Here is a 13,346-nt window from a genome sequence, read left to right on the forward strand (position 1 = left end):
TGCCAAAATTGCTTCTTACTTTTACAAATATTAATTCGAATCTGTCGCACTAAATGTTATCTGATACCTTAGGTTACAATAAAGTACTGTTCATTTCATTAAATATTACCTGTATTATTATTGTGTTATTATAAAGAATAATTTCCATCATATTAAACTATTCATTTTGTAACATCTGGTACGAGATGGATCCATTTCGTTGCTATGACTTTATCCCCAAGTGCGACTGGACATCCGCCTTGATAAATTATTCATACTTAAGCTAAAAACCAATTACACAAAATTATTAAACATCAAAATCCCAACGTACTGTGCAAGCTTTCCTCAATCTGGGTTCCATCCGTTAAATGGATATTATTCCAGATCAGGGCCGCACCCTTTAACGGTGAGACAGCCACGCCCAGCTCGGGGAATGCAGTCGCGCCTCCAAGTTCCACGTCGGTCAACTGGTCAAAGGGGAAAAAACACGTTCATTCTTAAAAATTAATGGACGCATTAGAGTTCAGTCTTTTAAATGAGAGACTGGCCTCCACATGTTTTGTATGTAAGAAAATTCTCTTATTTAGAAAATCAAACCGTACATAGTTCCAACCGGAAGAAATACATCTGGTGACCGATTTCTGAACTATTTAAAGCGCGCAAGTAGCAACTAGCATGAAATACAAAACTGCAAGAAAGTGTTTTTTTGCAGATTATTTGATCTGCTTCCCGTCGCTATATTTTATAGCGCACGTCACAAGATGGCACATAGCACTTTTTGGAAATTTCTTAAACCTTACATTTTTTTTGCTTTGCAGCGCAAGAAATGTAACAAACTTTCAAGAAACGAAATGCTATTTCTAAATTAGAAATTCAAATGTCGTCGAAAGAATGAATTAGACAAAGACTTTACAGATAATCCGCGTCGGTACTGAATAAATACGCAAATTAGTTTTTAAGAACAACATGCGGTTTAAATTGGTATAAAAACATTATCGGGCTTTTTCGCATTAAATAGTGTTGCGAAATCCTGTTTTAAACCGGTAACATGTCTGACCTCCAAGCCACATGAATTTAAAAAAATTCATATCTTACGTAAACCATGAAGGTTATCACTCTTTTCCACCTTTTCGCCTCGCTGGTGAGATTTGTCTGAAATAAATTGGGAAATCCTGGTTTTTAATTTCACTGTATCGCTATTCAAGGACTTTGAGGGTAATTCCTTAAAATTGCATCAAGATGTTTTGAGTTTTGAAGTAAAAGCGACTTTTGATACTTGATAATGCAAAATTAATTTTTGTTACTGCAAAAGAATCGCTTTCACGAAAAAAGTTATAATTCATTTCCCATTTTTCAGCAATATAATAAAATTTAAATTATTTAACAATAAATTTAAATTGCCTTAAAAATGATTTTTTCTCAAATCCATAATGCTGAGTAATTTATGGGATCATAAACTCGCTTTATGTAAAAGAATGATAATTATTTGTATTACAGAACAATCGCTTTTTAATAAAAAGTGGTAAATCATTTGCCATTTTATAAATTTCCTAAATAAATTTTATAAATTTATAATTATAAATTTATAAATAAAATTTAAATTTAAATATAAATTTTATAAAGATGAGTTCGCATTTTTTTTAATCCATGGTTTCATTGCACAAAAAAATTGGTTCCGTGTTAAAGGTTGCATTAATTTCAAATGTCATTTGAAAGTGCGTAGAGTGAGATACAAATCTATACCATATCAATTTGTACTTCTGTTTACCGTGCAATTATTTCTGCGTGTCACCTCATTTGCATATTTTGACGCATCCGCGAGAGACATAAAGTTTACTCACCCCCGAATCGCCGAAAATGGACATAGTTAGATTTATGCAAACGAGGTGAGTCCCCCATGCGAGAGTACTACAAGCGTGTCCTTAACTTAAGTTTTGAAATGTACCAAGTCAAATACCGTATAAGAATCCTTATGTAGGGTGAAATGGGATCCTATATAACTGTACTGCGCAACCTGTAATTTTTCCGCCTTCTCCGGATTTATAAACTTCAGCCCCGTCAGCATTTCGACGTCCTTGTAGAGCGGGAGCAAAAATGGAGTTTGTGTGGACTTTAGGGTCGTCTACGAAAATTTCATAATTAAATATCCACCATTCAACGTCATGAAGACCCAAAATGTTCGACGGGACTTTTTAGATTTTACCTGAATTGAGGTTCGCTCATTTGTAAATTCGTCCTTATTCAAATTATCCAACGTCACCATGGACCGTCCCATTTTTTCGTTTGCCAATCCGTAAAGTTCAGAAATCATGCCGTTTCCTACCGCGTTGTGAATGAGGCGCAAATTTATCCGCGCGCTTGTCCAAACAGACTCTATCTTGAGCGGAGCAATTAGAAAATAAGGATTGGATCCCGTTTCATACCAGCATTTCAACTTGGCCTTTTCACTCTGATTCTGTTTCAAGCGCAAAACAAATTATACATCTTTTAATACTAGGGCGAAATTCAACTAAAATATTGGGACGCGAATCATGTTCACCCCAGATTATTTTTTGACCACCTTCCTTTTCTAGATTTATAAACAAAATTTATGTAGTACGGAACTTGAAATTCAGATTTACGGGTGCCGTGATTTCGAAACAATGGTTGATTTTACGTGGAATTGATTGTGTCAGTTGCTGCCACAGGGGACAGATTCCGCTCGAAACCCTCAAACTTGCGGCGCCCATGAATGACTGGCCCATTTTTTCGCATTTGCCGAAGTATTTAAATTTTTTTAGAAAGAGTTAACCTGTCAGAAGATAGTGGTAAAAATAATCTGGGTTGAATCTGGTTTGCGGTTCTATTTATATTATCGACAATTAGCATCGCGAAATTTAAACCATAAAAAATTAAGTTACTAACTTGAAAATTACTTCCCGCACAAAGATTGGGAAGTGTTAAGGTTTCACTTGGCGGGATCACGCCATCTACCACTTGTTGTCGAAGTTTCGTGAAAGTTTGCATGGGCAGGGGTTCTCCGGATTGGATCGGTTCAACAAATAATCCGAGACGCTCGGACTCCGTTTCGTTTGAAAGTTCCGCCCATTTCTCGTTGTGCTGGTAAAATTAAGTAAGCAAAATTATCTTTGTTTTGTTTAATTACTAATTGTATTAACTAACTAAATCTTAATTGGTAATTAAATACGTACGTAATTGCTACAACGAATTACCTTTGAAATAGCGTCCAAGAGCAGACCAGATACTTGAAGTTTTAAATTAGCCGGGGCTATATCCAACGCTAGCGATAGGTACTCAATATTCATGTCGAACATATGCAAATTTTTTGCCATATTGGCCAAAATTATGATTTCTTCCAGCGAAAAGGACAAGTTGAAGCTATATTGGGCAAGTTTTCCTGGAGTGAACTGTGATAAATGGAACAAAGTCGTATATATTATTGGTAAATTTCTGGATACAATTGAAACCTATGTAGTGCTGTTCACAAGCTCGGTACGATTGCCACGAATCGAGCTGAGCTTAATCCCAGCCGAGCCGAAAGCAGCTCGACAGCATAATTTCTGGTTAACGAACTTGTTGGGGTCAGCTCGTTTGCTAAATTTGCATTTTAAAACCCGAAGCAGCTCGGCTCGGTTGCTAAAATTCAAGCTCAAATCTTTCTTCGAGCCGAAACCGGGCAAGTATTTTAGCCCGACTTGTTACAATGCGATTCAAGTTCCTCAGCTCGGCTTGTTAGAATACCAGCTCGAGCTTAATTCCTTAAGCTCAGCTCGTAAACATTTTAGCTCGAACCCAGCCCAGCTCGAATGCATACACAAGTTAGCTCGGCTCGTTCAGGCTCTAATCGACCTGACTCGGCTCGTGAACCGCACTAAAGTAATTACCTGTGGAACACTCATTTGGTAAGTTTCCTGAAGCCGTAACATCCCATCCGAGGCATCGGCGATGTCCTGTCTTGAAGGAAAGTTTAACCCGAGGGAGGAAACGAATTGATCAAAAAGTGATATAAATACCACAGCAAAGTTTTCTGAAATATTTAATAAATAATTTTTTTAATGACAAAGTTATTATTAAAAATTTAGTTGTATAAATTCGAAGCAAAATTTACATGAATTTATACCTGTTCGCTTTCATTCATTTGACTGATTAGATATGCATGATAGTGAATGATAATGCATGAGAATGAAATTCTTATCATTTGAATGAAAATAACTAAAAAGTTGTCTGTCACATGTATCAGATGAATGACGGTGAATGAAGGGATTTTTCGCTGCTTTTATTTTTCACAATATGCTTAATACATTTGCGAAATAAGAAATGAAGTTCGATGAAGTTCAATCAAGTGAAATAAATTTGAACGAAAATGTCTGAATATGAAGGACATTCTTCAGTTAGAAATCAGGATTACTCACTTTGCATGAAAATTAAATTTTTGAACAGGTTTGACTCTATGAACCAAAGTGGTATTGATACCGGTAGAAGTTTAATACCAAGCGGTTGTACGTACATATGTACATTCCTTACAGAGTTTAACAAATTACCATTTTCCTTGGAGCAAGTCGAATTCGCCAGAGCGAGACGTTTCCCCACGCGATGAATTAATTTATAAGCGGAAAACGGGTTTTCCTTATGCGGGCCGGCATCTCCTGAACACACCGGAACCCGATCCAGATACCTGCACATAAGAAAAATCATTTGAAACCAGATAACAAGTTGGAGGAAGTTTTAATACACATAAATAAATTTATAACTTAAATACAAGAAAACGTTCAAAATACTTTGACAGCTGGTATAAAATGTTAAAAGTTTCTTCTTTTATGAGACACAGTATGCAAAAAAACACGTTTGAAATACCGTAGTTATAAACTCTCCTTAATATCGAAGCTCGAATCCGATTCTACATTCTTGCTTCCTTAATTTAGAATTCAGACTGGATTTACTTTTCTAAAAGGTAACATAATTTTGAAAAGTGTGCAGAACTTTTAGATTGTATTTATTTTTTAAAAAGGTAACGCTATTTTTAAACTGTGTTTCAATTCTGGTGATTGCAGCGGGAAAGTGACGTGCCGATTTACTTAACATGGGCACGTGACTTTCCCGCTGCAATCACCAGAATTGAAACACAGTTTAAGAGTGCATCCCTGTTAATTTGGCACATACCTTAATACAGCCGTCTGACAAGGCGATTTGCAATTTTCCTTCCCTCCACACGAAGCGACCATTTCCCTCAACAAGGGCACTATTTTGTCTTCCTTGTTCCCCAATTTTCGCAAAAGCTGAACATCCAGGGTGAACATCCCACCCTCCACTTTCCTCCCGACTTCTTCTCCGAGAACAAGATTGGTCGTCAAAACGACCAAAAGTAGAAAATTCATGGTAAATTTCTCTAACAACCTAAAAATTCTTGACGTTATAAATTCTTCTAAACTGTACTTAAGCAAGTCTAAAGTTCTAAATGATTGTGACTGCGTTTAAATATTTACATACTTAATTAGGTTTTATGACTTTCTACACAAGTTAAAATCTATTGTTCTATTCAATACAAAAGGCGTTAGGACATGGTTTTGACGAATTTGCGGGTGAATATCTCTGGCGGGGAGTTGAATTTTGAACTGATTTTTGGTCAGTTGCAAGATAATACTCTCAAAAAGATATATTTAAAATTTTAGGCCGATAGCTTTATAAATGCCCCCTCCAGTGCCCCCAGAGTTGGAAGGAGCCAAAAAAACACTTTCCAAACTGAATTTCTCATATAGCATGATAACCTATGAGGTCAGAGGTGAATGATTGTTAATATTACAACCCTTGATAATCATTGCATGTAATAATAAAAGAATCTACATCAATTACATAACGTTGGGCCTCCATCGTCGCTGATACTTTTTCATGAAAATTGATAAATCGGACCGTGCACAGGAAAATTGACCTGCTGACCTTGAAAGCGGACCCACTGGGTCAAATGAAGATTGAGGGTAAAGCTCTAAGTGTCCCAAATAATATTAAATTAAACAGTGAAGATTTTGTGTAAACAGTTCTGGAGAACGACCCTAGCTAATCAGCTGTCGCGGAATCCTAAAAACTCGTGAACTTATTTGGAAAATTAATGGTCAAATTTTTTAGAAAATAAATTTTACTAATCTTTTTGTGTCCCCTACTGCAGAACTATTTTATCTACAAGGTACAAGTGACAAAATAATAAAATTATTGCGTTTTGGTTAGTTAAATTATTTCTGAAGTTCGACATCGAAAACGACGGGAACTTTTCCAAAAAGTTTATAAGGTCTGATGAAAACTCAGTCCGTGGGGTTTAACCACTTATCAAAATTGTGTCAAAAGTACTTACAGTGCAATATACTATATGTACCTTGGATAAAAACCACGTTAGGGATTTTTAGCATCAAAGTCGTAAAATGTGGGGGCCTTAAAAGTCGAGGAGTTGCGTTCACGAGAGTATTCCATTAGGACAAGTATGAAGCTAGACTACAAAAGGGACTTAAAAGATAAGCATGAGATAAAAGTGGTTTTATATAGTGAAAAGCATGCTAAGTCCCTTAAAAATAGTCGCAAAGACGATTTTTGCATCAGGACCTAAGAAAAAAATATTTAGTTCAACGCCATTTTATAAGAACACTGGTTTGGAAAACTAAAAAAGGACACCTCTCCAAATTTGACCTTGCCTCATTTCGCAGAGTACACAAAATCGGAAGCCAGATATGCTTACCTATAGTTTGAGACATGGGCTTTCACATAAAAAAAGTTAGAAATCTCTACGACTAAAAACCATCCCGCAATTAAGGTATGAATTCGTCAAAACCATGTCCTAACGCCTTTGGTATGCTTTAGTCCAATTTCACTTTTTTATGGTACAGGGGCCATGCATAAAGCATGGGACGACCTCAACTTTTCGTATTGTGGTCGTATTTATTTATCTGTTCAGCCTGGTACTTGTCCAGCCATGAATATAAAAGGGCTAAGATTATGCGAAAACCTATCTCACACTTTGTTAGTGGTTCCTGATTTGTTAAAAAAAACTTTTTTTAAACTTGCAGCCATTATTTTTCGTATTTTATTATCACATTGACACAATCGGAATTGTCGTATGTTATGCGAGACACATAATTTAATGTTCAAAAATTTATATTCTTTACAAATACTTCTGTATGTATTACAGCAATAGCATCAAGTACATTTTCTGTATAAGAAATTTAAGGTTGATTATACCGTTTTTATGACAAAATTATTTTATTTTAATCGAATTGTGGGGCGCGATGGATCCATTTCGTTCCAATGACCTTTCTCCCAAGACCAACGGGACATCCACCTGTGCAATTAAATATTTAACCAATAAAGATATGTATGTATGTATCACTAATTAAATAAACCGTTATAAACGCATGCAACCAAGGGGTAAAATCAGTGTCATACACTAAAAACTAAAGTTTGTCAAATCAGCACCGCCGGTGTCAATATATGGCTTAACCGCATTGGTTAAAATTGTGACTCCGAGTGGTAATCAAATTTTTCTGTCCGGTCATAGCATTATAATTACTACCGGTATCAAAATCATCATAACTCGGAATCAAAATTTTAACCAAGGCGGTTAAGTCATATATTGACCCCGGCGGTGTTGATTTGACAAATTTTTGTTTTGCGTGTACGTCAAAATTCATGTGGTAAAATACATGCATCAAATTTAACATTTGCTGGCCTTTCTGTAACCTTTAAGGTCAAAGTGGAGGTCACTATTGACTCCAAACTTAAATTTCCGTATTTCACCCTTTTGTGAGAGGGAGGGGACAACTCGCCAATTTTGTGTTACGTATTTTATGAACTTACCGTGTATACTCTCCCAAATGGCGGATCCGTCCTTTTCATCGACATTATTCCAAATAATGGCTGCTCCTTGGGACGGCTGAACGGCCACGCCAAGCTTTGGGAAAACCGTAGCGCCTCCAAAAGCTACGTCCGTCACCTAATGTAAGATAAACTTAAGGTGCGTCGGGACCCGGGTAAACCCGACCCGCCCGCTACCCGATCGGGTTCGGAAATAAGCTGGGTACGGGTTAAAACATGTTAGATCCGACTCACTCATATTTTACTCATCAGCTTATGTAGCTACTCTCTAAGAAATTCCGTATTAATTACTCGCTAGTACACAAGAAAGTTCACATAGTTGCTTGGTATTAAAATTATGCCAGTGTGCAAAAATTTGCTACCGATATGGCAAAATTTTAACACCGGTGGTGCATGTGCATGTATTACTTTGGTAGGGTCAAACATGAATACCTTTTGTTATTAGTTTAAATTTAAAACCGGATTTATAAGAGTGTATGTGGCCAAAAGCTTAGGATTAGCATAATTTACCCCTTTAAACACGTCTCACTTACGTATATCATGCAGGTGACCGCCCTTTCCCATTTTTGCACGTCGTTGGTGAAATTTGTCTGTAACCCAAAAAATGAAATTTATAATTTTTTCATTTTGTATTGCATAATTCAAAAAAATTACGAAGTTACGGAACATCCATATACTATGTCAGTAAAAAATTTGGATTTGTATATTGAGCACCTATTCTCCCAACCCTACCCTATTCTATTCCTGTTAAGCTTATTAACAAGAGTAAGATAAGGGACGCTAATCGCCCCCATCTATTTCATGACGTAATACATGCACGTTCCCTAGAGCATTTCACAACTTTTCGCATAAAGATACGATAAAGATTTCCTACTTACAGTTTTAGGATCCACGTGAATATTGATGCTTGATCCGACATAGCTATACTCGGAAATCTGCAAGTCTTCTGACATCCCCCGAGCTAAGAAACCTATACCGCTCAACATTTCGATATTTTTGAAGACGGGCGCCAGAAATTCGGTCTGTCCCATGTTTACCCGTCTCTTTAAAGCATACGAGAAAATCATGGGATTAATTGTACAAACATAAACATTGGTGATACGAGCGTAAGGCTGACTCGACATTATCCGATCGAAATATGAATGTTATATAGCTTGGACCCAATCCGACAATGTCCGATTGAACAATTTGATCTGGCAATATCGTTCTAGCAATTTGATCCGACATCCGATCGCAATAATCGATCCGACAACATCCGATCAAACAATCCGATCTGACAACATCCGATCAAACAATCCGATCCGACAATATTCGATCGGAAAATTCTATCTTACAATATTCGCTGGAACAATCCGATCCGGAATTTCCGGATCGGAAATATCTGGTCGGATCCATGTTATAGTAAACGGCCTAAATTCCCATCCGATCATATCCATACTCTTGCAAATTACCGTACGATCGTATATTATCGGATTAATCCCACAGCAAAATCTGATTACCTGAAGTGACCTCCTGTGCATTCCGACGACGGGTTTGTCACTCACAGTGTCGACTACAATTGCGGCTTGTTTCATATCGTCATTTGTAAAAGTTAACAACTTTTCAATATCATTGCTCCCGATAACGTTGTGGATGAGGCGTAAATTTACCCGGGCATTACTCGACATTAATTCTACCTTCAGCGGGGCAATGCGGAAATAATGATTTGACTCTGTTTCATACCAGCATTTCAACGTGGCTTTTTCCGCTTCATTCTGTTAGTTAGAACACAAAATGATTTGTTTAATTATTACTCAATTAGAAATACTTAGTCGGAGGGAAATTCAAAATTAGAATTTTAAATGGTCCCTAAAAATGGAAACTACGGTAATTTAAAACCTACAGTCTCAACTTGCCTGATAATTATTTCCCGCGCACAGATTAAGCATTGATAATTCTCCTGTAGGCGGGATTTCTCCGGTTTTCTTGAGCTGCCGAAGCATAGTTCCTGTCTGCACGGGTAACGGTTCTTCTGGGATGATTGGTGTGGTGAATAAGCCGTACCGTTCGAGATCCGTGGCCTCCTTGCGTTCCGACCAGTATGTGTTGTGCTGCCAAAATGAAGCCATCATTAAAACTAAATTCAAATTGAAATTTAAGGGGTGGTCCATAAATTACGTAACGAAAAAATCGCGATTTTCCATACACCCTTTAACATGTGTAACATAGGCACGATAACGTTGGAGGCTTATTGCTAGACCCGCTCTACATCTGGCGTTTCGTAATTTATGGATGGCTCCTAATCCTCATTGAAATTTTAATTTAAATGCACAAATTCAGGAAATTTGGACAAACTTCTGCAGCAAATGATCAAAAATTGTGCTTGTTTTTTAAAAGGGTCATGAGCTTTAATACTCATTGTTTAAATTTCTCACCTCGGTTATCGCTTGTTTGAGCAGGTAGGCCATCATGGACTTCCTTTTCTTACTCGATGCGACCTCCTTCGCCTGGATTAAATACGTAATGTCAACATCAACCATGTCCAGATTTCTGGCAAAATTTCCCAGAGCTAGGATTTCCAAGAAGGACAACGTCTCATTGAAGTCGTGGTGGGCAATTTTTCCGTTGCAAAACTAAATACCGAGGATTGAAACAGTTTTATTAATGTGCACTCTTAGAAATAGTGTTACCCTTTTGAAACGTAAATGCACTACGAATTATAATTTGAGAAAGCTATACTACACAAATCCATAATAACGCTACCTTGATAAAGAGTAGAGTTGACTATGGATTTTATACAGTTTACATGATGTTAAATTCAAATTGCATTTCGTTTTCAAAAGGGAATCATTATTTTTTAGAGTGTAGGTATGAATGGGTGTAAAGTGTGACAAAAATTTCTTATTGGCAGGTCCCCATACCTCCGCTGTACTCGTTTGGTAAGTTTCCTGAAGTTTTAGCATCCCTTCCGCCGCAATTTCCACATCTCGCAGAGAAGGCATCGCTGTTCCAAGAGCGACCTCAAGTTTGTTAATGAGCGCGGCTAATTCGACAGCAAATGTTCCTGTAAAACATACATATGTATGAGATTTTGAAAACTTAAAACGGTTGAAATTCGAAGTTACTATGTCTCAAATATTAATCCAAGCAAACAAGAATTGCATAAACTCCCTGCATTTCGGGTATTTAGCGGTTTGTGGATATCAATAAATCTAACTTTAGTCTCACCTTTCCCTTCGGTACACTTGGTATTAACCTCCGTCAAGACATTTCCCATTCGAAATAAGAGTTTGAAAGCGTAAAATGGATTATCCTTATTTCCTTCCACGATATCCCCGACCGGGCACAGGTCCAGATATCTGAGCAAATTAAATAATCCTACAAAATCTAATATTTTCTTAACTTCAATATTTCCAAATTGTTACCTTAAAACTAAATCATAACAGGAACCGTCATCCGCACAACTATTTCCGGAACAAGATGCCACCATGTCCCTCAAAATGGTAACAAATTTATCTTCCTCTTCCCCCAACTTGGTTAAAAGTCGAGGATCCAGGGCGAAGGAGCCAGCCTCAAAGTTTCCCATGGCCAATGAAAATCATGCAGGTATTAAGAAAAATGGAAAAATTATGAAGGACATGATTTCCACGACTTTTTTTAAAATACGTAAAGTACTGTAAAAAAAACTTGAAATTTTGATTTTGATAAAATTTTTATTTGTAAAAGTAACTGTAAAATATCAATGCAAAAACCGCACAAATAATTTACTATTAGAAATTTAGTTAGTCGTACCAACTTTCTAATTGTTGTATTAATTATATTTTACTGTATTGTTGATACATAAATAGATACAAAGTTAACTAGACATCTAAATATAAATAAAATACCTCATTGTCCTTTAAAATGCTCAATATACAATAAAAAGACGCTTTCCCTTTCTTTTAATTTCAATTTCACACTTTAAATTCTCAATTAAGTATGACAAGTGCTACATTTCTTAGATATATTTTTAAATTTTTATAATTATTGTTCTACAATGAAGATACTTTAGCCCTTTTTGTATTCTTTGGATTTTGGTAAATGAAGATTTAATCCTATAACATTAGGAATAAATTGATTTATGCGGATTCGTATTCATCAATAAAGCACAACAAGTATATGTACTTATTTTAACATATATATGTGCTAGAAAAATATTTCTGACAAATTCCATTTTTTGCAAAATGTGCCAAAATAAATTATAAATTAGGAAACCTGAATCATGTATATGTACATAGAATACCTACATACATGCATAAAATAAATACTTTCCTCCTTCTTTTTCCCCAGTCCTAAATTTGTTTCTTGCGTGACACAACTAAAATTTGTAATATGTAGAAATCACACAATTCGCATAATGATCCTGAAAAGTTTTTGTTTCCTGTTTTTTCCACATGCTTATGTAGATACCGTTCATAACGAACCAAACGCGAGCGAAAAGAGGGGGGGGGAAGGTTTACAAATCACGAACATGATTTATTAACAGTCCCTTGAGTGAATCAGCCTACCAGGATTTGTTGACCATGTGCCTGACAAAGGTTCCTTTACGAGGAAGGGACGACTTACCCATCGCCATCACCTAATTATGGCACTTGCTTATTTATAGTTCACCGGTACTTCTACGTGTCCTAAATTTCATGCATTTATCACAGAGTTGGATATTTAGATAAAGGGATAATAATAATAATTATTATAATATATTATTATTATTACTATATTACAATATTATTATATAATAATAATAATAAGAAAAATAGTAATAAGGATGATAATCCGAGTAAAAATGGCAAGATTTTAACCAAGGGCTAGTTTGGATCACGTTTAACAGGAGAAAAAATTTGTTTTGGTTCGATACAAATCCGAGCACGCCGGTTGGTCTTTCTGTTTAAGCGTTTGAAGCATTCCTATTTGCTATTGAAAATGAAATGAACTGTTTTACCAGTTCTCTCAATGACCCCACAAGTGGCCAGGAAGTTGTGTAACTTAGAGGAGATGAGATGGGGAACGAATTGTCTCGACTTGAGAGGCAGGTTGAGATTTAGTAGTGGACTTTTATTCTCTTATTCACACACACAATTACAAAAATATTGGGGCAGGCCAGCAGCAGCAGACAGGAAACTTGTCCCACAAAATGACGACCCATGTACTGCGACTGCTGCCTGTTTATATAGTAAAACATGCACCCAATATGTATACCTATATGCCATTTCATTATTGGCCCGTCGGTAAGAGGCTGATGGACAGGAATAGAAAGTGGGATGACTTGAAGAGAACTTGCAACTGGAGAGAGATGACATGCAATAATGATCGCAACATTAATCACTCAATGCCTTGAGGCAATCACGATTACTAAGAAAGAAGAATGGATTGAATACCTAATGAGGCTGACCTATTATGGCAACGCTACACATGTCAAAATTTATGCATTGTTCCCGGAAAGCAGATGTGTTTATTTTGTCAATGTCAGTAAAGAAAGAGGAGATAGCTTTGATGAT

General features: G+C 36.4%; 2 protein-coding genes across 2 annotated transcripts; both read right to left on the reverse strand.

Moving 5' to 3' along the window:
- Positions 1-257: 257 nt before the first annotated feature.
- Positions 258-5,354, reverse strand: LOC118437125 (prolyl 4-hydroxylase subunit alpha-2-like). The gene is made up of 9 exons (XM_035855924.1): positions 5,140-5,354; positions 4,521-4,654; positions 3,864-4,006; positions 3,192-3,386; positions 2,884-3,078; positions 2,183-2,434; positions 1,994-2,101; positions 311-446; positions 258-262 (listed from the first exon to the last, which is right to left on the reverse strand). The coding sequence occupies exons 1-9, from the start codon at positions 5,352-5,354 to the stop codon at positions 258-260; spliced, it is 1,383 nt and encodes a 460-aa protein (XP_035711817.1).
- Positions 5,355-8,339: 2,985 nt separating this feature from the next.
- On the reverse strand, positions 8,340-11,398 carry LOC118437126. Its single transcript, XM_035855926.1, has 8 exons — positions 11,238-11,398; positions 11,041-11,171; positions 10,734-10,876; positions 10,248-10,445; positions 9,729-9,923; positions 9,333-9,587; positions 8,712-8,876; positions 8,340-8,423 (listed from the first exon to the last, which is right to left on the reverse strand). The coding sequence occupies exons 1-8, from the start codon at positions 11,396-11,398 to the stop codon at positions 8,340-8,342; spliced, it is 1,332 nt and encodes a 443-aa protein (XP_035711819.1).
- Positions 11,399-13,346: the final 1,948 nt, after the last annotated feature.

The sequence above is a fragment of the Folsomia candida genome, unplaced genomic scaffold (genome assembly GCF_002217175.1).
Source record: "Folsomia candida strain VU population unplaced genomic scaffold, ASM221717v1 Fcan01_Sc012, whole genome shotgun sequence".
Classification (NCBI taxonomy): Eukaryota; Metazoa; Arthropoda; class Collembola; order Entomobryomorpha; family Isotomidae; genus Folsomia; species Folsomia candida.

Excerpts from the sequence above, each read along its gene's own strand:
- LOC118437126 (XM_035855926.1), bottom strand. The coding sequence starts at position 11,398 with ATGGGAAACTTTGAGGCTGGCTCCTTCGCCCTGGATCCTCGACTTTTA. Across the intron at positions 9,588-9,728 it reads GCGCGGGAAATAATTATCAG|AATGAAGCGGAAAAAGCCAC; the intron begins GCAAGTTGAGAC and ends TCTAACTAACAG. Across the intron at positions 8,877-9,332 it reads TGCACAGGAGGTCACTTCAG|AGACGGGTAAACATGGGACA; the intron begins GTAATCAGATTT and ends TATGCTTTAAAG.
- LOC118437125 (XM_035855924.1), bottom strand. The coding sequence starts at position 5,354 with ATGAATTTTCTACTTTTGGTCGTTTTGACGACCAATCTTGTTCTCGGA. Across the intron at positions 3,387-3,863 it reads ACCAAATGAGTGTTCCACAG|TTCACTCCAGGAAAACTTGC; the intron begins GTAATTACTTTA and ends CATTTATCACAG. Across the intron at positions 2,435-2,883 it reads GTGCGGGAAGTAATTTTCAA|AATCAGAGTGAAAAGGCCAA; the intron begins GTTAGTAACTTA and ends CGCTTGAAACAG.